This window comes from Schistocerca gregaria, chromosome 6 (genome assembly GCF_023897955.1).
Source record: "Schistocerca gregaria isolate iqSchGreg1 chromosome 6, iqSchGreg1.2, whole genome shotgun sequence".
NCBI lineage: Eukaryota > Metazoa > Arthropoda > Insecta > Orthoptera > Acrididae > Schistocerca > Schistocerca gregaria.
Window position 1 is genome coordinate 389,600,368 of NC_064925.1, and position 27,033 is coordinate 389,627,400.

Here is a 27,033-nt window from a genome sequence, read left to right on the forward strand (position 1 = left end):
AATAGATTGTGGTCAGAGTCCACATCTGCCCCTGGAAATGTCTTACAATTTAAAACCTGGTTCCTAAATCTCTGTCTTACCATTATATAATGTATCTGATACGTTTTAGTATCTCCAGGCTTCTTCCACGTATACAGCCTTCTTTTATGATTCTTGAACCAAGTGTTACCTATGATTAAGTTGTGATCTGTGCAAAATTCTACCAGTCGGCTTCCTCTTTCATTTCTTTGCCCCAGTCCATATTCACCTACTATGTTTCCTTTTCTCCCTTTTCCTACTACCGAATTCCAGTCACCCATGACTATTAAATTTTCATCTCCCTTCACTATCTGAATAATTTCTTTTATTTCATCATACATTTCTTCAATTTCTTCGTCATCTGCAGAGCTAGTTGGCATATAAACTTGTACTACTGTAGTAGGTGTGTGCTTCGTATCTATCTTGGCCACAATAATGTGTTCACTATGCTGTTTGTAGTAGCTTACCCGCATTCCTATTTTCCTATTAAGTATTAAACCTACTCCTGCATTACCCCTATTTGATTTTGTGTTTATAACTCTGTAGTCACCTGACCAGAACTCTTGTTCCTCCTGCCACCAAACTTCACAATTCCCACTATATCTAACTTTAACCTATCCATTTCCTTTTTAAATTTTCTAACCTACCTGCCCGATTAAGGGATCTGACATTCCACGCTCCGATCCGTAGAATGCCAGTTTTCTTTCTCCTGATAACGACATCCTCTTGAGTAGTCCCCGCCCGGAGATCCGAATGGGGGACTATTTTACCTCCGGAATGTTTTGCCCAAGAGGACGCCATCATCTTTTAATCATACAGTAAAGCTGCATGCCCTCGGGGAAAAGTTACGGCCGTAGTTTCCCCTTGCTTTCAGCCGTTCGCAGTATCAGCACAGCAAGGCCGTTTTGGTTATTGTTACAAGGCCAGATCAGTCAACCATCCAGACTGTTGCCCCTGCAACTACTGAAAAGGCTGCTGCCCCTCTTCAGGAACCACACGTTTGTCTGGCCTCTCAACAGATACCCCTCCGTTGTGGTTGAACCTACAGTACGGCTATCTGTATCGCTTAGGCACGCAAGCCTCCCCACCAACGGCAAGGTCCATGGTTCATGGGGGGAGGAATGTAGCCATATAGGTGCATAACAGCGAAAACCTTTTGAACTAAGGCCACAAGAACTCATTAATATCACATGGTTTTTGTTGACCTCTCCCCAATGGTTGCACATTCTTGTTCAGGTGAGAAAGGCCTTTCAATTAGCTATTAATTAAACTGATATATTTACTGTATAGTTCATCACGTTTGTCAGGATTCTATTTATTGTGAAGGTAAAGGGCAGATTCTGTATGATGTTTGGCAACTATCCTCTGCTAGCTCTATGTTTTTATATGAATTCTCACACTACAAATTCTCCATTACAATTCGTTTAGTAGAACAGTCAAAAATTTGTGCACATATTTATTGGAATAAGATCTATACTGGACAAACAAGCTGAGTCACTGCAACATTTAAAAGAGTAGATCTGTATAGAAAACAACACATTTTTTGTTTGTACATAACAATAATAAATAATAAGAAGAAAAAATAACATTGTCACAAGCCTACATATAATATGAAGTCTTGCATTGCACTAGAAAGGGAAAACCGATTAACATTCTTAAAGAATTGGACATTTATGTTCATTGTGAACAGATTCCAAAGAAGTTTATCAACAAACCAGGTAATTATACCAAGTAATATTATTTATTAACTGTACTTTGAGATTGGACAGCTGGGAACTGATTGGTAATGGTATATTCAACTGCAGCTACTTGTGGAGTGTTGTAAATGGCTGGTGTTCACGATGTCAAAACACCTGCAAGTGGCTCACAACATTACAGGAAATCAACCACCAGTAAATGTTTTGTGTAACTGCCAACATTATAAAACAATGAGCTATCATTTTAATATTCCATTACACCAGCATGTTTTTCTGTTTTGTTTTAGAATACAAAATCTCCATTGAGATGTTCAGTTCATCGTTTTAACACAAACAGCTCCATATAAACCAATTTTGCAGGATACCACAGAAATGTTGCCACTAACTTCTAGGGGAGGTTGGGCACATTGTTAGGATTGGTAACTGCATAGCAACCTATGGCCACAAACATCAAAGGTGTGTGGTAGCAGATGTCGATGATCGGATAGGAAACAAGAAAGTGATTTTTTCAAACTTTATTGGACATATGAGTACACATAGTGTACGACATGAATAGAGCTCTAATGCTACAATTTTGCACTGTCAGATGCCACCCATGTCTGATACCAATGGAGTATTAACTGCTAGCCAAGCTTGAACACACCGGGAGTTTCTTTGATTGGAGCAGCTGTGCAGATAATTCTTGCGATGAGATCAATTTCAGACTCCACAGGATCATGATACATGAGAGGTTTCGTGAGTGCCACAAACCAGTCCATTATGCCCAATCAATGAATGTGGGAATGACTTGTTCAGGTACCTATGAAGAGCCAATAAAAATGAATGTTTCTCTCTTGTATTGTTATCCTAATGAGTCTGAAATGGATCTCATCACATCATCGTCTGGGCAGCTGCTACAATCAAATAAACTCCCAGTGTGTTTGAGCATGTCAGGCACTTGATGCTCTGTTGGTATCAGTATGCGTGGCCTCTGATAGTGCAAACTTCAAGCATGCGTTGTAGCATTAGAGCTGTATTGATGTTGTACACAATGTGTACTCATTATGTCCAATAAATGCTTCAAAGAATCACATTCTCATTTCCTTTCCAATCTTCAACAGTGTCAAACACGATGGAATGGTATTGTTTGCTGATGACATTAACATTCTTCTAAAAAAAGGATTAGTTTCCACATAAGCAGAAAACCCAAAAATAACTCTTTAAAAGTGAAAGATGAGCTCACAGAATGTCTATCACAAACCAAATTTGTAGGGGTGCAGATTGAGGCACAACTAAAATGGACTGAGTATGTTATTGTCCTCGGGAAACGAATAGCTTCAGCGTGCCTTGCACTTAAAGATTAATAAATTCTGATTGAAGTAGCTCATGCACTAGAACAACTTACTTTTCATATATTCATTCTGTGATGAGTTATGGGATAATGTTCTGGGGTACAAATGAGCAGAACAGACAAACACTTTTTAAGCTACAAAAAAGGGCCGTACAAATTATGACAAAATGTAGCTAGACAACTCACTGCACTGAGCTGTTTAAATCTATGGGAATCTTGACTCTTTGATGTAAGTACATTTTGCAAACAGTGATCCACATAAAAAAATAAAAAATAAAATAAAACAAGAAGACACTGATCAGTACACAACGAACAGGTCTCTACATGAACATGGAACCAGTTACAGCCATCACACACACACACACACACACACACACACACACACAAAGTGTGTGTGCTATATAATGGAATTAAAAACATGCCTTCAGGAATGACCTAAAAATTATTTGTTAGAAAAGTATATTTATATTAGACTACCTAAAACAATGTGTAAATTTTGTTGACAATAATTCTAATAATTAATTACTGAAATTAAAGAGGCATTTTACAATATGTTCAATAGAACAGTGAAATACAATGTCAAAATGGGTAACTCAGTAGAGCAAGACATGTCTGTATCTATTTATGTGTGTAATTGTATATTAAAAACAAAGATTCCAAGACTTACCAAGCGGGAAAGCGCCGGTAGACAGGCACAATAAAAAAACACACAAACACACACAAAATTTCAAGCTTTCGCAACCGTCGGTTGCTTCATCAGGAAAGAGGGAAGGAGGGAAGGAGAAGGAAAGACAAAAGGATGTGGGTTTTAAGGGAGAGGGTAAGGAGTCATTCCAATCCCAGGAGTGGAAAGACTTACCTTAGGGGGCAAAAAAGGATAGGTATATACTCGCACGCGCAACCGTCGGTTGCTTCATCAGGAAAGAGGGAAGGAGAAGGAAAGACAAAAGGATGTGGGTTTTAAGGGAGAGGGTAAGGAGTCATTCCAATCCCAGGAGTGGAAAGACTTACCTTAGGGGGCAAAAAAGGATAGGTATATACTCGCACACACACACACACACACACACACACACACACACACACACACACACACACACACACACACACACACACACACATATCCATCCATACATATACAGACACAAGCAGACATATTTAAAGGCAAAGAGTTTGGGCAGAGATGTCAGTCGAGGTGGAAGTGCAGAGGCAAAGATGATGTTGAATGACAGGTGAGGTACGAGTGGCGGCAACTTGAAATTAGCGGAGATTGAGGCCTGGTGGATAACGAGAAGAGAGGATATATTGAAGGGCAAGTTCCCATCTCCGGAGTTCGAATAGGTTGGTGTTGGTGGGTAATTGTGTATGTTTATGTATATCTGTGTCTGTATTTTATGTATTTATGTGTTGACATATACACAGAATTTACATTGTCTATGGATGGATAGATGGATAAATAAATAAACCTCCGGTACCACTTACACATGATGTTTGTGGCCTGAGCTGTTATGCATTTCTCAATCCATGTGATGTGCCACACCTCCCTAGAAGTCTGTCATGACATTTCTGGACACATTGTATATACTCAAAATGAATGTGCTATGCCTGTCCCATTCCTTTCTTTTTCCTTCCCTATCTTCAGCAGCATTATGGTGGTATATCTGAGATAATTAGCTACAGCAGAGCATAGTGAATTGCTGTTGTATACTATATCTAACATCAAAATACTGCTAGAAATAACTGAAACCAGTACTGTGTATTACATCTTGTGGTTGTGACTCAATAAAAATATTTGTAAATGAGTCAAATTTATGTTTTTCCATTAGACAATATTTAAAATATAATGAAGATCAACACGACTATTTGCCCTAACAAGACACAACTTTAGAATAATCTTACTTTGTGCCGCATAGTTCACAGCATTGTCACTGTTTCTGTACTCATTTCTTACTTGTGATAATGCTATTGAAATCAAGTCTTTCTCATCAAGCAAGTGACTATGTGGTCAAGTGGTGGTGTTAGTAAGATTATTTCTTGAACGTGTATGTTAACAATTATTCTGATATTTGAAGGCATACATTAACAATTATTCTGATATTTGCTAACAAGTCCTAACATATGGCACACTGCTTAAAGATTATGTAACTTTACTCGAGTTGAGGAAAAAAGTACTCACACTATGCACAGGATACGCCATGTCAACATGTATCCAGGCTCCAGGATAATCAAAGCCAAGGTGCGCACCAACAAACAGTCCTGCACATGAAGACTGGGCATTGCTCCGATCCTGAAAATAGGAAAGAATATTACTGAACATTGAAACAGAAATAAAAACGAAAGAAAAGTGAGAAGTAAAAGTTATTCAGTTTGTTGTTACTTGCCATCTTGTTTTATGTTACTATGGATTATTGCAGAAGCCCTACAAAAAATTGCAAGCAACTTTGTCAAAATGTTGTTTGACATTTCACTGCAGTGCACACCACTGTGCGTGTACACAATGAACACACAGCTACAAAAAGTTGTAATTGGTAATTTAGTCTTGTTTGGAAGAGATTACACTACCACCACCTTGGATCATAGACATTCCTCTTAAGAAGAAGAGTCTTGTAATGAAACCATAAAAAACAAAGATAGTTTCTGATTGACAAGTGACATCTGTTGCTCTACACCCCTTCCTATATATTGTGACTTCTATTGTTTTCTGTTAATTTAATTTTTTCTTTTTGATTTATTGCTTTTAATTTTAGTTTTTTGCTCCTTACAACTCTGACTCGAGAACTGCCATATTAACATGACACGGACAGAGAGAGATACGTGGTTGGTTGATTGGGAGGGGGGGGGGGGGGGGAGGAGACCAACAACAAGGTCATCAGTCCCACAATTTCAGGGGGCAGAAACAACAGGAGGAACAATGCTAACAGCATAGTCCAGTTGATGAGATAGGGAACTGGGCAAACAAAGACGCAGAAGGAACATTGGAGTGGCAGGAAGAGTAAGAAACAGGAAAGGAGGTGAGGTGGGCAGGGGCAAGAGCAGGACGCATCCCAGAAGCACTATGCATGCTGGGATGCTGGCACCACCACTGCTCCAGACAAATCCCAATCCCAATCCCCATCCCATCCCATCCCATCCCATGACACCAGGGGGAGACAACACAAAAAAAGGAGAACAAAATGGCACAAAAGACTAGACAAAATACAGGGAAAGGAGAGGGGGGGGGGGGACCTGGTTGTCGTGCAGGCAAGGTCAAAGGCCTCCTAAAATAATTCCAACTGGGAGACTCCAGTTCCAGAAGGCAATGCAGGAACTGAAATCTGGGAGGACAAACAACTTCTGCAAAGAAAACCAAGCACAGACATGACCAAATGAAGGTCATCCACTAGCACCCATGACGTGGAGAGTGGTAGGACATATTTAGTTCAAAGGGCCGAAAGGTGGAGACAGTACAGCAAAATATGGATCACTGTGAGGGGGACCCTGCAACAACAAAGAGGGGAGGGGAATGGCCCCATTACAGAGTAAAAGAACTGTAGGTCAACCTGGTATGGCCGATACGAAGATAGCAGATGATGGGAGAGGCAGAAGGAAGAACACCACATAGAGGAGGGCCCTTACTTGAATAAAATTTGTTAGATGGGGACAAGTGCCAGCCCAACAATGAGCAAAAACAGAATTTGACAAGAAGCTGCAAATCCATCCCTGGAGAAGTCACAGATAATGGGTGGTAGGTGGTTGCCCTCCCAGCCACATAATCAGCAAGCTCATTATCTGGGTTACCCAAGTGGCTGGGAACCCAAAGGAAATCAACCGAACAAGCAGCAAGGTCAAGATCAGCAACAGCGTCGTAAATGGCAGAGACCAAGGGGTAGCAGGAAAAACACTGAGCAATAGCCTGAAGGAAACTCATTGAGTACTTACACAACAAAGTTGACGAGGGAGGACTGTTTAATAAAGCAAAGGGCTCAGTAAATGGCCACTAGTTTGGCAGTAAACACCATACACATGGAAGGTAGGAGATGGTGTGCTGTGCCAACACAAGGTGTGAAAGCATATTGGTGGATTTAGAACTACAGCGTAAAAAAACTCTAGGACCCTGAAACTCCCGTAAAAGTGGGCAGAACAAATGACTGAAAACCATCAGAGTGATGGAGGCTTTTGGATCGCAAGAGAGATCCATCTGAATCTAGGGCTGTCGAACTAGCTGGGAGGGGTGGGGGGTGGACCGGGAAAGGGGGGGGGGAGGTTCCAGGAGAGAAAGTGGCCTGGGAAAGGGAACAAGAGGGAAGATGGAATTTGTGATAGAAGTGTGGCAGAGCCCAACTAGTAAACTCAACCAAAGTCAGGCAACTTCCTGGAGCCACGAAAAGAATAGAATAGGAGGGGTAAGCATGGAAAGAGCTGATAGCACTTTCTCAGGAAACCATGCGTTGTGACTGCTGAACCAAAAAGGGGGGGGGGGGGGGGGAGCAGGACAGAATCCCAGTGCCAACCAGAAGACTGACAGTGATAGAATAAAAGGCACCAGTTGCCAAATGGATACAACTGTGGTAGACTGGGTCCAAGAGGAACAGTGTGGAAGGGGCAGCTGAGCCACAAACTTGACAACCGTAGTCGAGATGGAACAGAACTAAAGCCCAATAAAAGCAGAAAAGAGCCGACAATCCGCACCCCAAGATGTGTGGCCAAGGAAGAGTAGCACACTGAGTTTACGGAAACAGCAAATCTTCAGAAGGTGGATATGGGGCAATTAAGTAAGTTTGCTGGGGACCACAGTCAGGCATTGAGCAATGAGGTAGAGCTCCGGATCGAGATGGACTGTAGTATGGCGACAGAAATGCACCACTCATGGTTTGGGGAAAGAATTGAAAACCATGTGAGAGAGTCCACAGAACAGTATGTTGGATGGTGCACTGGAGCTGTCACTCTGCAGGGGCCACCAAAGTTGGATCTAGCCCAAATAAACACATACAGAACAGGGGTAATCAACCGTCTAACAAAGCCCACGAGTCCATTAATAGTAACAAAGAAAATAAGGACACTTAATGTAGAACCCTGTGGACTGCCATTCTCCTCCGTCCGCGAAGAGCTGAGAACAGTGCCAACCTGAACTCAGAGCAATACGTGGGACAAGAACAGGTGAATAAAAATGGGGCAGGGGTCCCACAGATACTACTCATGGAGTAGTATCTCATCAAGTGTAAGAAAAATGTGATGGTACCAAGCCGTGTCATATGCCTTACAAAGATTGAAGAAAACTGTGAAAAGATGGTTACACTGAGAAAGAGCCGGCCAAACTGCAGTTTCCAACCAAAGCAGATGATCAGTCAAAGACCATCCCTCCAGAAAGCCCCAATGGTAGAAAGAGAAAAGGTCATGAGATTCGAGGATCTGACTGAGCTGATGAGCCACCATCCCTTCAATAACTTGCAGGGGATGTTGATCAGACTGTTTGCTTGGTAACTATTGATGGATGACTTATCCTTACCCAGCTTAAGGAGGGATCCACAGTGTTGTTCCTCCACTGACCGGGAGAAAATGCCTTGCAGCCAAATAAGGTTAAACACCTGCAGGAGGTATCATCTTCGTGGAGGACTAAGCTGTTGAAACAATTGGTTTTGGATGGAATCAGGGCCTGGGGCTGAATAGGGGGAAGAGGAGAGGGCCAGTTCCCATTCAGTGAAAGGTTCATTGTAGGATTCTTCCTGACACGGGATAAAATGTAAGTGGGAAGCTTCGGTTCACTGTTTCCAGGGGAGGAAGGTGGGCAGATAGGAGGCTGGTGCTGAAATGGATCACAAGGCATTCTCACTGATCCTTACGTGGAAGACGGCCTCTGACAACCCTGGAGGATGCAGAGTGTAGCCCACACTCATGACAGAAGAATCTATGGAAGAGACAAAGAATTCTCATTACACCTGCTTGCTCTGTTTGATTAAGAAGTAATGGGTTTTCGTGCAAAGATGTTTCATCATCATCATCATCATCATCATCATCATTTAAGACTGATTATGCCTTTCAGCGTTCAGTCTGGAGCATAGCCCCCATTATAAAATTCCTCCATGATCCCCTAATTCAGTGCTAACATTGGTGCCTCTTCTGATGTTAAACCTATTACTTCAAAATCATTCTTAACCGAATCCACATACTTTCTCCTTGGTTTCCCCGACTCCTCCTACCCTCTACTGCTGAACCCATGAGTCTCTTGCGTAACCTTGCTTCTTCCATGTGTGTAACATGGCCCCACCATCTACACCTGTTCGCCCTGACTGCTACATCTATTGAGTTCATTCCCAGTTTTTCTTTGATTTCCTCATTGTGGACACCCTCCTGCCATTGTTCCCATCTACTAGTACCTGCAATCATCCTAGCTACTTTCATATCCGTAACCTCAACCTTATTGATAAGGTAACCTGAATCCACCCAGCTTTCACTCCAATACAACAAAGTTGGTCGAAAGATGAATGGTGCACATATAACTTAGTCTTGGTACTGACTTGCTTCTTGCAGATGAGAGTAGATCGTAGCTGAGCACTCACTGCATTAGCTTTGCTACACCTCGCTTCCAGTTCTTTCACTATGTTGCCATCCTGTGAGAATATGCATCCTAAGTACTTGAAACCGTCCACCTGTTCTAACTTTGTTCCTCCTATTTGGCACTCAATCAGTTGCAAAGATGTTTAAAAAGTAATATGATAAGAGGAGGACGGGTGCCACTTAAGGTGTTGCAAGGCTCAACAGCAATCATGGATGGTGATGGCAATGGCCGTGCTCCACCATGGGGCTGCTTGGGGCTAAAGAGGCCCGTCATGTGAGGAGTGGCAATTCATCGGCGTAAATAATTGTACATGTCACGGATGACTTCATCAATACAACCTGACAAAGAGGGGGTAAACACAATCTAGGAGGTATATGAATGCCAATCAATGTGATGGAAAGTCCTGCGGGGTAACCTGACCATTGGGAGGCAAGAGGGAGTGAAAGACTCAACAGGAAGTGGTTGCTATTGCAGCAGTGACCAGTGTAATGAAGGGAGAAGAGGAGGGGAAGTGAGCAAAGATCAATGGCAGAGAAAGTGCCATAAGCAGCACTAAAACGGGTAGGGGAATCATCATTAAGAAAGCACAAGTTGTGATCTGCAAAACACTGGTCTATGAAGAGACCCCAGACTAGACAGAAGCATTGCCCAAAAGAGGAGATGGGCGTTAAAATCCCCAAGGAGGAGGAAGGGAGGGGGGAGTTGCTGAAGGAGGGCAGTGGATGAGGTTCCTGTCAGGAGAGAGACAGAAATTGCAAACTGTGACCACAGAGTCCCAATGGACCCTCATGGTAACCGCTTCCAAAGTGGTACAAAGGGGGGTCCATGTACTAACAACATCTGTATGCACCAATGTGCAAATACCACTGGAAGCCTTCAAAGGGCCGACCCTGTTCTGACAAAGCACAGAACCCACGACGCGTCAGCGAGTGAGCATCGGTAAAATGAGATTCCTATAAAATGACACAAGCTGCAGAGTAAAAGGAAATCAGGGATTGCAACTCCGGAAGGTGATGGCAGTTTTCATTAAAATTTCATTGAATAATCATGTAACGAAGGTCTAAATGTGAGGTGAATGGGCTGGGTCTGGTCACACTGCCAGGTCACAATGAGTCACCAACGCGGACAAAAAAAAGGGGGGGGGGCAGGTTGCAAGGGGGGAGTTGGCATCTTCAGAGGTAGTGGTCCTTGTCCTGACACTTGTGTTTCTTCTTTTTTTTATTTCACAGGAGAAAGAAAGCAGGCTTCAGTGAGACCTGGAACTGGACAGAGAGCAGGTGATCTTAGGGCACATGTAATGTGGGTCCCATGGCTGACATTTACCAACAGACCTCTAACCTGGAAGACGCCAGGACAAGGGGTTCCATGAGAAGGCCCCATCACCAGCATACGCTGAAGTACAGGACACTTCTCTGGCCGGGTGGGGTGGGTGGCACATACAAGGGAGGGGGTCAGGACTGGGATAAGGAGAAGGTGCAAAGGACTTAACAGAGGCAAAGTTAGATGTCATAGACACAGGGTGCAGACAGTCATATTTCTGATGAGACTCAAGTCTAGGATAAACACTACTGTATTTTCTTGTAAACCAGGAAATGCAGCGAGCGTGGTGGGTGGGCCTCAGCCAAAAGGATACGTAAGACCCCACCACACAGAATGGCTATATTTCTGGCAATATAGCATGAAAAGAACAACTGCATTGATTATAAGATTGAAAACGCAGTAAGGCCAAATGCCGAATACGCTAAGTAAAGTGTTCTTCCCCAGTTGGCTCACACTACAGAGATAAAATTTAGAAGAGGAGGTCAAACCCCAAAGCGGGGGGGGGGGGGGGGGGGGGGGGGGGGGGGGGGGAGAAGAGGTCCCAAAGCACATGGGATAGAAGATCCATGAGGATAACCAGGCTGATGTAAGCAAGGACAGAGAGAGGGGAAGGAGCAAGGACAGGAAGGGAGAAGTACGTTGGGGAAGGGAATGCAGCCCAGGAAGGAAAAAAGGGCTGCAATAGCTTGGGGCCCAATGTGCACCACACACAAAAGAGCCATGAGCCCTCTGGTGAGCAAAGTACTTAGTGATTGAACTGTTTGCACTCTGACCAGTGCAAAGAAATTACAAATTTGTAAATATATGTTGAAGTAAGAAAAATGAGCTATCATTTTCTGGAAACTTGGTATATAAGTGCCTTTTTTTTATTAATGTTGACAAGAGTCTTAGAACTTATACAGGCTTGATTACTGTACAATGGTTGTCTCACAGACTGCCACAGGCAAGTAGATTTAGAAAGGTACAGAGAAAATGGGGCATTCAGTAAAATTATGTATGCAATCAATTGTCTTCTAAAATACACACTGTTTTTAGAACTTATCTAATAATTGTTGTGATAGTGGCACGACATTTAACAGTGCCGCCATGACAGTACGCGCAAACGGCGATAGAAGCGCTCCGCAAATCGGCTGAGCGTGGGAGCGCCACCTAGCTACGAACGGCGCCAGCCGCATGTCAGGGCACGGCAGTCGAATACGAGAGACTGAGTTGTAATCATGTGATCAGCTATTGTTTCTAAGAGAGAGAGTGTTGAATATCCACGCAATTATTGTCATTGAAGGTTATAACACTTTTTGGCGACGAGGATGGGATCTTTTCACTGCGTTGAGGATTTGCGTGTTCGTGACGGGGCAGACATGGAACAGCTTATGCAAGCGCTCATTGAACAACAAACACAGCTGACGGCTACTATTCAGGCTCAACAAACACAGCTGATGGCAGCGATTCAGGCGTTGTCGATGTCGCTTACTCATCGTCTGTCTTCCTCTTCTCCGCCTCCATTCCCTCCTTACGATGAGGCCGCTGAAGACTGGGAGGATTATGAGAAGTGTTTGTGGCAACACTTCTTGGCTTTCGGCGTTGTCGGCGCTCCTATGTGTGTAAGTCATTATTTCTATCTTGGATTTCCCCTCGGGTCTATCAGCTGCTATCTCAGTTAGCCCCTCTATGGGAACCCGTCTCCCTGTCCTTCCAAGAAATGTGTGACTTATTGTCTGACTATTATCGAAAAAATACCCACGTCGTTGTCGCCCGCATGGCGTTCTACCGGTGTCGTAAACAGCCCCATCAATCTTACCGGGCTTGGGCGGCGGAACTACACGGTCTGAGTAGGAAATGTCAGTTTGTCACGGACACACATCACGAGTCTTATGCTGATTCAATGGTTAGGGATGCTATTCTACGGCTTGCTCCTGATAAAGAAGTTCGGCAACGTGCCCTACAACTGCCAAACCCGTCGTTGTCGGAAGTTCTAAGCATCGCCCAATCCTTTGAAGTATCTCACACTGCTGGCCCGCAAATAGATGCGTGGTGTGATGTAGGCGCTGTACAGTCAACTCTCGACATGGTCAAATTGCCTGTTTCACAGGAGAACGACGATGTGCCGGCGGTTCACTCGCGTCAACAACGTCGCGTTGGGCCGCAACGCTCGCAGCGAAACCAGCAACCACAGAAGCCGGTTCGTTCCACACTTCCTTCTTGCCCCCGTTGTTTCGTACAGCATGACGGCAGCGTGTCCAAAACGTTGGGCCACGTGTAATTCATGTAGGAAAAAAGGCCACATTGCTTCTGTGTGTCAGTTCCCTAAAGTTCCTGTCGACGAGGACGAGGCGTCGGACATGGATGTTCACTGTGTGCTTTCTCAAACACATAAGTTGTTTGTTACTGTTCGTGTTATGGATAAAGACATCCGCATGCAAGTGGACACTGGCTCTGCAGTAACTCTCATTAATTCTCGCACGTATTTGGCGTTGATCTCCCCTCCTTTGTCTCCAGTTATGCGAAATCTGAGGACTTATAATAAACAGAAAATTCCTATCATGGGCCAGTTTGATGCTTCCACTGCCTACAAGTCTGTTGTTCGGCCCCTCACGTTATATGTGGAGGATCAGGCGGGCACTGAAAACCTGTTCGGTTATGATGCTTTCCAGTTGTTCGGGTTCTCCATTGATGATGATGTGCACCTCATATCTGAGGATATTCCGTATCAACAGCTGGATGGATTGTGTTCTGAATTTTCATCCGTGTTCTCTGCTGGTCTCGGTTGTGCCAAGGATTTTGAAGCCCAAATTACACTTAAACCTACGGCTCACCCTAAGTTTTTCCGGGCACGCCCTATTCCGGTGGCGTTGCATGCACCTGTCAAGGCTGAGCTAGACAGGTTAACAGCTTCAGGGATTCTCCTTCCGGTTACCTCCAGCGAATGGGCATCGCCGATCGTGGTGGTTTCTAAACCAAACGGGAGTCTGCAATTGTGTGGTGACTTTAAAGCCACTGTCAACACTCAGAGCCTCACTGACACTTATCCTCTTCCCCGTCCTGAGGAGTTGTTTACCAAGCTCGCTGGGGGCCAGTTATTTTCCAAACTTGACTTATCGGAGGCGTACCATCAGTTGCCGTTGGATGCTACTTCCAAGGAATTTGTCGTTATCAACACTCCTTGTGGGTTGTATCAGTACCAGCGGTTACCATTTGGCGTCGCTAGTGCACCGGCCATTTTTCAGCGGTTTTTGGAACAGATCACGGCTTCCGTTCCCGGCTGCATAAACTATCTGGGTGACATTGTTGTCACGGGGGCCTCCACTGAGGAGCACCTTCATAATTTGCGTTCACTGTTTCGGGTTTTGCATTCGGCTGGGTTGAGGTGCAATCTGGACAAGTCACAGTTCTTCCAACCCTCCATTGTGTATCTTGGTTTCCACTTGTCCCGTGAGGGTATACGTCCTCTACGTCAGCACATTGCGGCCATTAACACTCTACCCCGGCCGTCTATGGTCAAAGAACTTCAGGCGTTTCTAGGCAAGATTGCGTATTATCACAAATTCATTCCATCCGCAGCTGCGGTAGCTTATCCTCTCCATCAGCTGTTACGCAAAAACGTCCCCTTCTGTTGGTCCGACGGGTGTGAGCAGGCTTTTGTCCACCTGAAGGCTCATTTGCAGTCGCCGCCTTGTCTTGCCACATTCTGTCCGGGTCAGCACTTGGTTCTGGCGACTGACACGTCACAGTATGGCCTAGGGGCTGTTCTCGCCCATCAGTATGAGGATGGGTCGGAACGACCCATCGCCTATGCTTCCAAGACCCTCAACGAGGCGCAACGGCGTTACTCTCAAATCGAAAAGGAGGCGCTCGCTATCATTTATGCTCTAAAAAAGTTCAGCATTTTTTTGTATGGTTTCTAAGTTTCACCTCATCACCGACCACAAACCGCTGGTCTCCCTGTTCAACCCATCGGAGTCGCTTCAGGATAAGGCAGCTCATCGCCTGCAACATTGGGCCTTATACTTGTCTCATTTTCATTATGAGATTCACTATCACCCCACGGCCCAGCACGCCAACGCTGACGCTTTGTCGCGATTGCCGACGGGCCACGACCCGGTTTTCGATCGTGATGGACTCCTCTGTTTCCACATTGATGAGGAAGAACGTCGTGCGGTCGAGGGTTTTCCACTTACAGGTTCGCAGGTCGTGTCGGCTACGGCGCAGGACCCGGTCCTGCGTCGGGTGATCGATTTTGTTCAACGGGGTTGGCCAGACAGGACCAAGGGCCGGGCATCGGATCCCCTTCGCAACTACCATGCCTTGCGCCTTCGTCTGTCGGTTCGTGATGGTGTTGTTCTTCTGGCCACGGATGGCGCATCTCCCCGGGTCATGGTGTCAGCCTCTCTTCGCAAAGATGTTCTCAAACTGTTGCACGAAGGCCATTGGGTTATTTCTCGGACTAAGTCCCTGGCCCACAGGCACGTTTATTGGCCCGGTATTGATTCGGACATCACCCATATGGTTGCTGCGTGTGGCCAGTATGCTCAACAACTGGCGGCACCTCGTACAATGCCCTCTCCATGGCCTGATCCAGCTCAGCCATGGGAACGGGTGCACGCCAACTTTGCCGGCCCCTTCCTCGGTGCTTATTGGCTACTGTTGATTGACGCCTTCTGGAAGTTTCCGTTTGTTGTTAGATGTCCGTCACCCACCAATGCGGCGACGACGCTGGCTTTGTCCAAAATCTTTGCACTAGAAGGTCTTTCATCCACGATCGTCACAGACAATAGCCCTCAGTTCTCTTCGCAGGCCTTCCGTGATTTTTGTACTGGACAAGGGATTCATCATGTTACAGCACCTCCCTCCCATCCGCAATCGAATGGGGAGGTCGAGCGCCTTGTCCGCACTTTTAAATGCCAGATGAAAAAATTCCTTAGTGATTTTTCCACAGATGATGCTCTGCTGCAATTTCTGAGTTCTTATCGCTTCACGCCTCTGGGTGATCGCAGCCCTGCTGAACTCTTGCATGGCCGCCAACCGCGCACTCTACTGCACCTGCTTCACCCTGTCAGGCCTTGTGCTGTGTCCCCTAGTGCGGGAAAATGCTCGGTGGGTGCCGACGTGTGGGCACGAGGGTATGGATCTCGCCCTAAATGGATTCCAGGGGTGGTCACGGCTCTTCGCGGCCGCCGGCTTTGTGAAATACGTACGGGCGAAGGCACGGTTGTTCGCCATTACGACCAGATGCGCCCACGAGTGGTGGCCACACCAGTGCCACCGCCCCATCCTTCGCCTCCACCAGCCCGAGAAGACAGTCCTGTCGCTGCTGCCGATCTACCGTCCGTGTTGATGCAGCCGACATCGCTACCGCTTCCGAGTATGCCGGAACTGGCCACAGTCGCGACACCGCCTTCTCCGGGACCCATCTCGCTGGAGCACACTCCCAGGTCCATGACACCTATGGATGCTGCTCCGGAGTTTTCACCCATCATCTCATCCAAGAGGCAAGTTCCACGCACAAGCTTCCGTCCTGGACATTTTCACCATACTCTCGTGTCTCTCCGCGGGATCTCCTCGGGGCCTCACAAGAGGCCATGGATGTCTCCGCGCTGTCCATGTCTCCAAGGAAGTGAGTGTTTTTTTTTCAAGGGGGGAAAAGTGTTGTGATAGTGCCACGACATTTAACAGTGCAGCAACAACAGTACGCCCAAACGGCGATAGACGCGCTCCGCAAAACGGCTGAGCGCGGGAGCGCCACCTAGCTACGAACGGCGCCGGCCGCATGTCAGGGCACGGCAGTCGAATACGAGAGATTGAGTTGTAATCATGTGATCAGCTATTGCTTCTAAGAGAGAGTGTTGAATATCCACGCAATTATTGTGATTAAAGGGTATAACAATAATAATGCTTAAATATACACTGTGTTTACAACTAATATAATAATAATGCAACTCTAATTTGCTAACTGCCACACACAGCTTCAGATCTATTGACAACTAAACTATATTATGAATAAAACTTACGGCCACTGAATTCTTCATGTCAGCCACTGCAGATGCAAATTCACTAAAATGTAGCTCAGGACAATATGGTATAGGGAAGACAAGGTCACCTGAGATGCGGCCTGCAGTCACAGTAGCTGTCTCCCATTGTCCACTGTTAGTTAAAACAGCAGCATGGTACTTTCCAGTTGATATACCCTGCACAGTGAAAATATATCACTCCATTGATTATACAAAGTATTGTCACAATTTAAATGTCAAGTTACCTAACAGTGCAATTTTTTTCCACCTTTGACAAAATTTTTGGGAGACAAATGTTACAATACTGAAAATTCAAATACTGATAATATAGACAGTAATTTAAATTTTTATTCTCATCCCCATTCCATTCTCTTGAGAAATCACACTAAATTACAATTTATTTATTTTCATTTACTTTTAAATCATATTTCTAAAATGCAACTGCGGCAGAACAAAAGCTATAGTTATATTCCAGAATACAAGTATTGAAAGAAATGGATATACCAGACATCTTCAAAAGATACTAATCTTCTTTACCCAACAATTTAGGTATAAGAATGAAAACAATCAATTATTGACAAAAAAATTTAACTAGATAGGTAAAAAATCTACTCACCAAGCGGCAGCAGAACACACACATAAAAGATGGTTTTAATTGGCAAGCTTTCAGAGCCAGTGGATCCTTCTTTAGGTAGAAGGGGAAGCAAGAGGGGTGAAGGTAAAGGACTGGAGAGGTCTAGGAAAAGGGGAAGATTTCGGGAAAGTCATCCAGAACCGAGTGTCAGAGGTGACTTACCGCATGGGATGAGAAGGAAAGACTGATTGTTGGGAACCGAGTCTTTACTTCTCATCCCACGTGGTAAGTCTCCCTGACCCACGGTTCTGAAAGACTTTCCCAAAATCTGCCCCTTTTCCTAGACCTCTCCAGTCCTTTTCCTTCAGCCCTCTTGCTTCCCCTTCAACCCTTCTGCCTGAAGAAGGAGCTGCTGGCTCCAAAAGCTTGCCAATTACAACCGTCGTTTATGTGTGTGTTCTGCCGCCACTTGGTGAGTATGTTTTTTATCTATCCAGTTAAATTACTTTATGTATAAGGCTAGACATGCGACAAACTTTAAAATGAAGTAAATTTGCTGCATGCTAATATCTTGGCATGAGCTGTGTTAGGCACAGGTGCACAATCTGTAAGTGACATGTGAAAATTTCTGCCAGACTGGCTCTCAAACTCTGATTTCTATCACGAGCGGTCGCCTTCGCCACTTTGGCTATCCTTGACCTCCTCTCAGACTGATCCAAAACTTCCACTTGTCACACTGTCTACGTCTTTATACCATAGAATCCTACAGTCATTACCTAATGCATGTAGCTTTACTCTGTACTGCCACACCACAGTGCAAACAAGACTATAGGAACTGAGACACATTGTATTACTGTCTTGTGCCCACTATGGCATTTTGTATTTATTTTCTTGTCTGTGTGAACAGATATTAATGACGACTGGCAGCCTGCTGAAATATATTCTCTGAATACGAATATGCTTTCATCAACTCTGTAGTTATAGCTGTACTACCTGTTAGTAACATATAAAAATTTGTGCTGGTGGGGTCACATAATGATATCATTCACAGTATAGGAAACATACAAGGTTGTTCAATAAGCCCTTAGGAAACCCAAGTGATGACATGTACTACTGAAACAATTTGCTGGTAGTAAGGATTATATGTCGCTAGAGAATAGGTAAAGTTGCAATCGTATTCATCACTTGGTTTCACTGTCCCATTTCACTGAAGCAACATAGAAAAAAGTTAGTTTCAAGCAGTGAATAAAGACTTTGGTTTAAAAGGGTTAACACCAAAACAGATCAAATCCGAGGTAGATGAATTTCACATCACACCTGCTTATGTGTTTACAATTGGATAAATGAGTTTCAATGTGGCCATACATCCACAAAAGATGAACTGTGTCCAGGATGTCCAGTGAAAATGACCATCCCAGAAACGATCAACAAAATCCAAAATATTGTTCTGAGGGATTGATGAATCAAAGTGCATGAAATATTAAGGCCGCAGGCATATTCCAAGGTATTTTCAATTTTGCATGAATATCTGAGAGTGGAAAAAACCATGGCAAGATGGGTCCTGCATTTGCTCTCAGTAGAGAATAAATGCAACATTGTGATTGATGTTGAGGCCGTTTTTGCGCTTTTCCATCAAAATTCTATCGGATTTCTAAGTCAGAACGTAATTGTGGTCAAAACATGGGTACACTACTATACACCGGAGACTAATAATCAATCAAAACAGTGGATTTTTGAAGGCAAATGAGCTCCAAAGATGGCAAAGATGGTGATATCTTCTAGCAAGGTGATGGGCACTGCTTTTTGGGATGCATGAGGAAACATCTATGTCAATTAATTGAAAAAGTGACAAACAGTAATTGGAGAGTGTTATACGCTGTTATTGTACCAGTTGTCCACATAAATAAAGGAAAAGTCCTCATTTGAAAAAGAAAAATCTTTTTCTTCCATCACAGCAATGCATGCATGCAGTTTCAATGGACAAAATAATGGAATTAAAGTTTGAATTACTGCAACATCCACCGTATTCACTGGATCTGGCCCCAGCGAGTGTTTATTTAATTTCCTAACTTGAAAAAAATGGCACGGCAGTTCACATCAAACAAAGTAGTCACCGCTTAAGCAGATGCCTGTTTTGCAGGTGTTCTGGAATCCTACTTTTTCATGGCTTAAATAAGTTGGAGCAACACTTGGAAATATGTATGGAGTTAAATGTTGTTGAGAGTGGGGAGGGCGGGGGAATCCCGAAATAATTGTTATTTTTTCCCCTAAGGACTTATTGAATGACCATCTAACTTTAAAAAACACCCGGAAAGACAATTTTCTCTTAATACAATCTTCTGTATAAAAAAATATCATTTATTTGAAGAGGGGAAATGGGAGGGTCTCTCTGGATGCCTCAACAGACATAATTATTATGAGAAGAGTTATTTGCATAGGAACGTCTATATTGCCATCACAAGTACCACCAGCTTATCAAGAGTAGGCAGCTACTTCCAGAGGCCACAATGGAAGCAATTAACTAAATTCCTGTTTTGGAGGGCTCAAATCAGATGCTGGTGGAACGAAAGTTTCTGGGTGTTTCCCAGACAGTCTGTGAGAGCAATGCTACATTCTGATTTTAAAGCATGTCAGAAATAACCCAGTTGACTGAATTTTATTTAGAATTTGCTGATTTCTACCAACTGGAATACTTCAAAATTTTGAAGTTAGTGCCTGGCTAAGATACAAGTTAATTACTCCTTTTCTTTGTTGGAGATCTGACAAGAGATGCAGCATTTTAATGAGCATAAATTCAAAATTGAATCCTTATAAAATCCATTGGCAATCATCTCATGTGCAAACTGGGTGCAATCTTCCAAAATATGGTGCAGTAACATTCGTACAATGCATGTTATATCACGAATCGGAAAATATTTAACAGTAAATTGACAGCAGCTCTGAGGGCAGTGTACGGGAGCTGGCACCACGAAACATTAAAAGTACCTCCACCACACTCTCAGCAGCCATGCCTCCAGAAGTCCTGACTCTTGAGATAAATAGCACAGCCCTTCCATAGGCCACAAGTTCAGCTCACTCCACAGATGCCAGCACATCACTTATGGATGGATTAATAATGACTCGTCTTCACACCAGGACTCTCATGACATGAATGCTTGGATTTCCTGTGAATTTTGGTTTGTGGACTGTGTGTGTATCACTGACTGTTATTTCTGGACCAATCAGATACTATCAGAGTTCGAACTGTGTGTGTGTGTGTGTGTGTGTGTGTGTGTGTGTGTGTGTGTGTGTGTGTGAATTTTTCCAGTAGAGTTGTAATTCTTGGAATACCAAATCACAATCACAGACACTAGAGGCTCCCCCTATTGGAAACAAAATCTGTGCTTCATCATAAAGTATCCTTTTTGGAGGCACTACTTCTTATATAAATGGCTGGAACCACCAGGGCCCAGTAGAATGTTTTACTATGCAGCTTCTTGTCATTTGTTTTGAGTCACACTTACCACTGATGCACTTCAGAGGAGTCAAAGACTTCGGAGTGTGATGCAGTGTGTATCCTCCATTCCTCCTTACTTGCTAAGTCCATCACTAATTCCTCCAAATTTTTACCTGTCTGGTATCCATCAGAATACCATCACCTAGCCTAGTTGTTTTAAACAAAGGAGATGAAAAACACCTTGGAATATGCCTGCAGCCTTAATTGGTTCAAATGACTCTGAACACTATGGGACTTAACATCTGAGGTTATCAGTCCCCTAGAACTTAGAACTACTTAAACCTAACTAACCTAAGGACATCACACACATCCATGCCCGAGGAAGGATTCAAACACTCCAATTACTGTGCACAGCATTCTCTGTGGGCATGACACATAACCAACTGTCTACTTCCAAGAATGGCCACAGTGAAAATTGACTGTACAACAGCCACACATGTTATGCATCAAAACTCAAATGATCAGCAGCTGCTTCACTACGCTTGCCATTTGGATACTCCTTTCCAGCACAAGCTTTTCTGAGCTATGCAGATGGTAATTCTCTCCCTGCATACTCCTAATCCCCCCGCCTACACTTCTGCTAACCTGTTTCCCACTGCCTCATCTTGCCTTTTCCCTTTTCTCTCTTGTCATTATCCATACCACTACTCCCCCATTCAGTTTGTGTACTGTCTTGTCCCTGCCATTATTCTCCCTGCTCCCACCCCCCTCCCCGCCCTGTCCGCACATGGTCTCTCTCTCTCTCTCTCTCTCTCTCTACCCCCTCCTTCCCCCTTCCCATCCCTCTCCCCTCCTCTCTGCCTGCCTGCCTGCCTGCCTGTCTCCAATGTACTCCCTCTGTACCTTTATATCTTGTACATGCTCTACTTCCTCAGAACTCCTATTGTCTTGTTCTGCAACTCCCTGGTACTTCCATGCACTACCCTGTTATTCCCTCCTCACCTTGTGCAACCTTCCCTACCCCTTCTGTACATCAATCACACCAGGCAATTGCTCTCTAATATTCAGTGTCTCTGTGGTTGCAGTAGTGTGCATTTGGGTGTCTGTGTGTACTTTCTGCCGGAAGAAGAGCCAGAGGTCAAAAGCTAATTAATATTGCATTAGGTAAGGGAGGGATGCGTTATGTTTCAGTCTGCTGAAAGTGAATGGTTGCCTTTCTTTATGTTACATATTGTTCCACCCATCCACAAATTTCCATTACTATTACTATAGTTTTTAAGTTCTTCACATCCAGTAACAATATCAGTTTCAAATGGAACAAGAATACCTGAAATATTGCAGACTCTTTCACACTCAGAATGTTGTTGTTCATTAAAAATGCTGATAGACTAAACACACAATGCGAAAACACAATTTGAATCCTGTATATGTACAGTCAATTTCACCAACTGATTTAGTGTTTTGTCATCACATTTTTACAGAAAAGAACAAAACAGTTCAGAAATAAGGATTACTGGCTTCCTTTTTGTGGATGTTGTACCACTGATGGCATTGGCAAGACAGTGGCACTTGGGGGTTACCATTCTTCCATTCAAAAGTGTCTCTTAGGACTTCCTGACTGTAGGTGATACTGTAGTTCTCCTCAATGCAGTGATATTGAAAGAAACATGTATGAGGTGTTGAGTAGGTAAAAATGTTTTTTTAGTATGGACATTTCTAGCAGGAGCAGGTTATGAATGGTGGAATGGTACCTTGTAATCCAAACCTGAAACAACTAAGGAGCTGTCTAGGTTTGAAAACATACGACAGGATGACTGTTTAGCCCATACTCCAAATGTCTTTGTTATAAAGCTTGTGAATGGAGAACAACAATAATACAGTTTCTTTCACTTTGTAGGGAATTGTTACAGGTACACTACACCCAAGCTGTAGCTGCTAAGAATTTTTCATTGAAATTTCAGGAACTATTTATTGCAAAATGTGCAGGCAGCAAATTCAGATAAAATAATGAATCTTAAAAAGTGAAGAAACGAAGTAATAAAGTGGTTTCTGAATTTTTCATACAAATATCTCTAAACAGCCACAACTGAAGATATTCTACTGTAAAAATGTTTACAAAAATATCAGTCAGATGATCCGATCCCAAATTCATCATTATGATGAGCAAGATCCTAAAAAATAGTTTTTATTTCATTAACAGCTTCAGCAATGCAATTATGAATAGAAGAATGGACAATGTAGCCTGTTAAAAACTAGTGAAGTTGGAGTCGGCACTTATGAAAAATTATACCCTGTTAATGCAGCGAAAATTTTATGTACTATGATGTACACTAAAAACAACTTTTAAAATGATTACAAAAAATTCAACTAAATTGGTTCACAGTATATAGGACATGAGATCTTTATAGAAGTCCATGATCATTCTTAGCACTTACATACAAAATTTGTCTAGATCACAATGTGATTATTATTCCTTATGACAACTGTATGCACTGGTCACTGTAATATATGGTAGAACTGCCGATGTGACACATTGTATTTATGCTTCAGATTCTATTTTGATCTGATGATGGCAATTACTGAAAATGTATCGGAATAAATCATAAACACATTGTGATCCATACAAATTCTGTGTGTAAAATCATTCTGATATAGCTATAATAGTGCCAATTCCCTCGTGACAGCTATTGTGACTTTGCAGTAGGTTTTATCATTAGTGTAAAATAGTATATATAGTCAGCACAATCCAAGAAAAAGGCCACACTGTCATGATACTGACACTGCGAGCTGAGGATTTTTTAATAGTAAACATTACCTGAGCACCTGTGAGTGTAGCCATATCAAGAATAATATTTGCTTTTAGATCCTTATGGGCATAGGAAACACCATCTGAAAGCACCAACCGCCCCTCAGCATCAGTGTTGTTTATTTCCACTGTCCTAAAATATGACATAAAATACATGTACTCTGGATAAATTCTTAATTAGAACCACAGTATCCAGTATATTTCCAGGTAAAAATGCTACAGAAAGCTATGCACACAACAGCAGTACTCAGTGTAAATAAAAAACAAACATCTCTATTTAGTTTAATATTACATCACCACTCATGTGCAATGTAGCACGAGAAATGTGATTACGGACATGGACAGGAAGCTTGTGTCATGAGTCCTGACCATTAGGGTACAGGTCACCTGCATCATCATAATGGTACACTACTAAATCTCATGCTAACAACTATTTAAAGTTTTCTGGAACCATTCTTTCTCATTAGAAATATGCAGTAATGAACTTTAACTGTATATATGCATAAAAGGGGAAACAGTCTTCAAGTGCATAACATTACATTGGATTCTTCATAGCAGAGAAATTTTGTTGTATGATTCACAAAAGAAATTAAAGTTTGTAGTGACTTATGCTAAGCTTCTGCAATGAATAAGAATCACCAGCTGATACAGTAATAAATATTGCTAAAACAAAACTGTGCATTGGAACCCTTTTTAAGGCTAGGTAATAACATCTAATGGAATCAACAGCTCATATAATCTAAAATGAAAATGCATCTTATAGGAGCAATATGCCAACAGAATGAATGCAGCACTGAGGATAAGGTGGAGGGGGGGGGGGGGGGGTGGAGAGCTATAGCTATTAGTGGTTACTTTTGGTTGTTCAAGTTGGAGATGTAAGCTATCTGGATATGCAAGTGCAGGTTCAGAAAGTAAATTTGTTAAAGTATCATCATCACACTAGGTCTACAGTTCAGCACTAAAAAGTTGCTAGTAACTTTTAAAAAATCTGGAAATGATGTTCATTTCCTCCTTGAAGAGAAATACATTAATGGATTGGTGTTGAAACAGCAGGTATTTGTAATAGATCTTAGAATTAAAACAACTCAGTTGCTGCAAATACTCCCTAAGGAGATACGACAGCCATTTTTTTTAATTTATCTATTTAATCCTACATTCAGCAGACTGTTGCTTGCCACCTATAAAACCAACCATGTCATATACCACCAGCCCTAGTGCAACTGTTGCACAGCTTTTTGTACTGGTATGAGTACATGGGACAAATGGCCCAATGGCTGTGGACAAAAGAAAAGTGGACCACCCTGTGGCACAACATGCAGCTGAACATAACATGCTTGATTTCACAGATTGCTTCACAACCAGGGCCATACGGATCCTCCCCTCCACTACCAGCTTTTCTGAACTGCACAGATGAGAGTTAACCTTAAAACATGGTCTCTATTCCCGAAATCATCCCTGCCTCAATCTACGGTTATGTACCCTCTCCCCACACCCTCATCCAATCGTTTCCGCCCTCTCTGTCCTATACCTCTTCCCAATTTGTGTCTCCTTACTCTCCCTCTGTGATGCTCTCTTCCAACACATCCACCAATCTTTCCCTTTCTCTTGTCCTCTCCTTTTCCACTCCCTGTATCCCATTTCCCATTCCCTCCCTCACAGCTTCCTGGAGATGTACCTGGTAGCCTTGTCTTGCTGTCATCTAGTTTCTTCATGCTCCACCAGGCAATGCTGACCTCTCCACACCCCTGGATCCCAGTCAAGCTTTGTTATCCCTTACCCTTCCCTGCTCCACTCTGGATCATTGCTCCCATTCAATGTGACAGCTGGAGACAGAGGTTGTGTGTGTGTGTGTGTGTGTGTGTGTGTTCCATTGTTTTTTTCACTGCTGACAGAAAACAATTCAATGCTATTTTATTTTCTATATTAAAAACAAAGATTCCAAGACTTACCAAGCGAGAAAGCGCCGGCAGACAGGCACATGAACAAAACACACAAACACACACACAGAATTACGAGCTTTCGCAACTGGCAGTTGCTTCGTCAGGAAAGAGGGAAGGAGAGGGAAATATATTTTTCCCATGAGGAAGTTTCTTTCTATTTTATTTTCTGTTAGATGTTCACAGGGGAAACATAATATGCTGTTATTGAGAAAGCCATATAACTTAATTAAGCTTTCTCACTGCCTCCCAGAAACTAACACACTTGATAATGCAAATTACATATGAGTACTGCTTATGCAATGGTTCATCAAATGCCTCTGTCAGTGTAGATAATAGGAGTTGCTGGATATGTACTTTTACAAGAGAAACTGTTTTAGAAAGTTAATAATCCCTCCCCCTCCCCTGCCCCCATAGTATAACCTCAGAAGTTACCACACTAAGATATATGTTAAAGCTCTTACCATAATCACAAAATCTGCAGAACATCACATAATAATGGGCTAACTTATACCTCCATAGTGCCTGCCTATTTAATGAAGGTATGCTTATTGCCAGAGAAAGCTTTAAGCAACGGAGATAGATGTGACCTATTCTCACTGTAAATAAGGATTTTCCCTCTTATTAGATAAGACAGTGATTTGGTTTAAAGTTACCTGGCACTTTTACACCAAAATATTACTTAGAAAATGTCCCTTCCCAGCCACTTTCAGATGTTAGCCATACATACTGAGACGGAGGTCATGGAGAGATTTAAATGTCACTGCAGTACTTCAGCATCAGCAATTGCGACAGTACTCTGGTAACATCTTTTATGAAACATTTTATATGATATAAACTGTGGTCTGAAACACAAAACTGTTGTTCTGACCATCGCTTCTGTATTACTGTAAAGGACATTTGCAGCCATCCTGTTACATAACTGGATCTCCTTCATAACCTACTCACCTACTAATTTTCAATCTGGTTAACACCACTCTTATGACAATTTTGGTAGCATTGTATTATTATCCCTGAGCTCACTCACAGTTTTTAACAAGCAACAAAATTTTCAATTTCATTATCTGTGACTGATTCACTATTTTTCCCACTCTATAAGCTGTGTGAAGTTAATTTTCATCACACCCAGACCATGTAAATGTTCTGTTTATACATGACATCAAATCACATTCACTTTCTAAATGCCTTTTTAACATTTTCCAATATTCTTTAGCTTCTCAGGCTGTTAATTTCCTCTCTGACGTCCACTATCTCCTCACATTCTCTTACAAACCAAATTTTACAAGATCTGCAAATCCAACAGGTGAACTGACAGCTAATATTACTGTCAACATAAATTTAGACCACACAACTGGCAAGTGCCAAGTATTTTTGGAAA

The 27,033-nt window shown here is 43.0% G+C and overlaps 1 protein-coding gene across 4 annotated transcripts in view; it reads right to left on the reverse strand.

Annotated features, from left to right (window-relative positions):
- Positions 1-27,033, reverse strand: part of LOC126278693 (probable aminopeptidase NPEPL1) — a 59,959-nt gene that overhangs the window by 11,944 nt on the left and 20,982 nt on the right. For all 4 annotated transcript variants that reach the window (XM_049978956.1, XM_049978957.1, XM_049978954.1 and 1 more), the window contains exons 7-9: positions 23,728-23,851; positions 16,903-17,079; positions 5,219-5,329 (exon numbers count right to left, since the gene is read on the reverse strand). In XM_049978956.1, the coding sequence (XP_049834913.1) occupies positions 5,219-5,329; positions 16,903-17,079; positions 23,728-23,851 (412 nt within the window). The remainder of the gene's footprint in view (positions 1-5,218; positions 5,330-16,902; positions 17,080-23,727; positions 23,852-27,033) is intronic.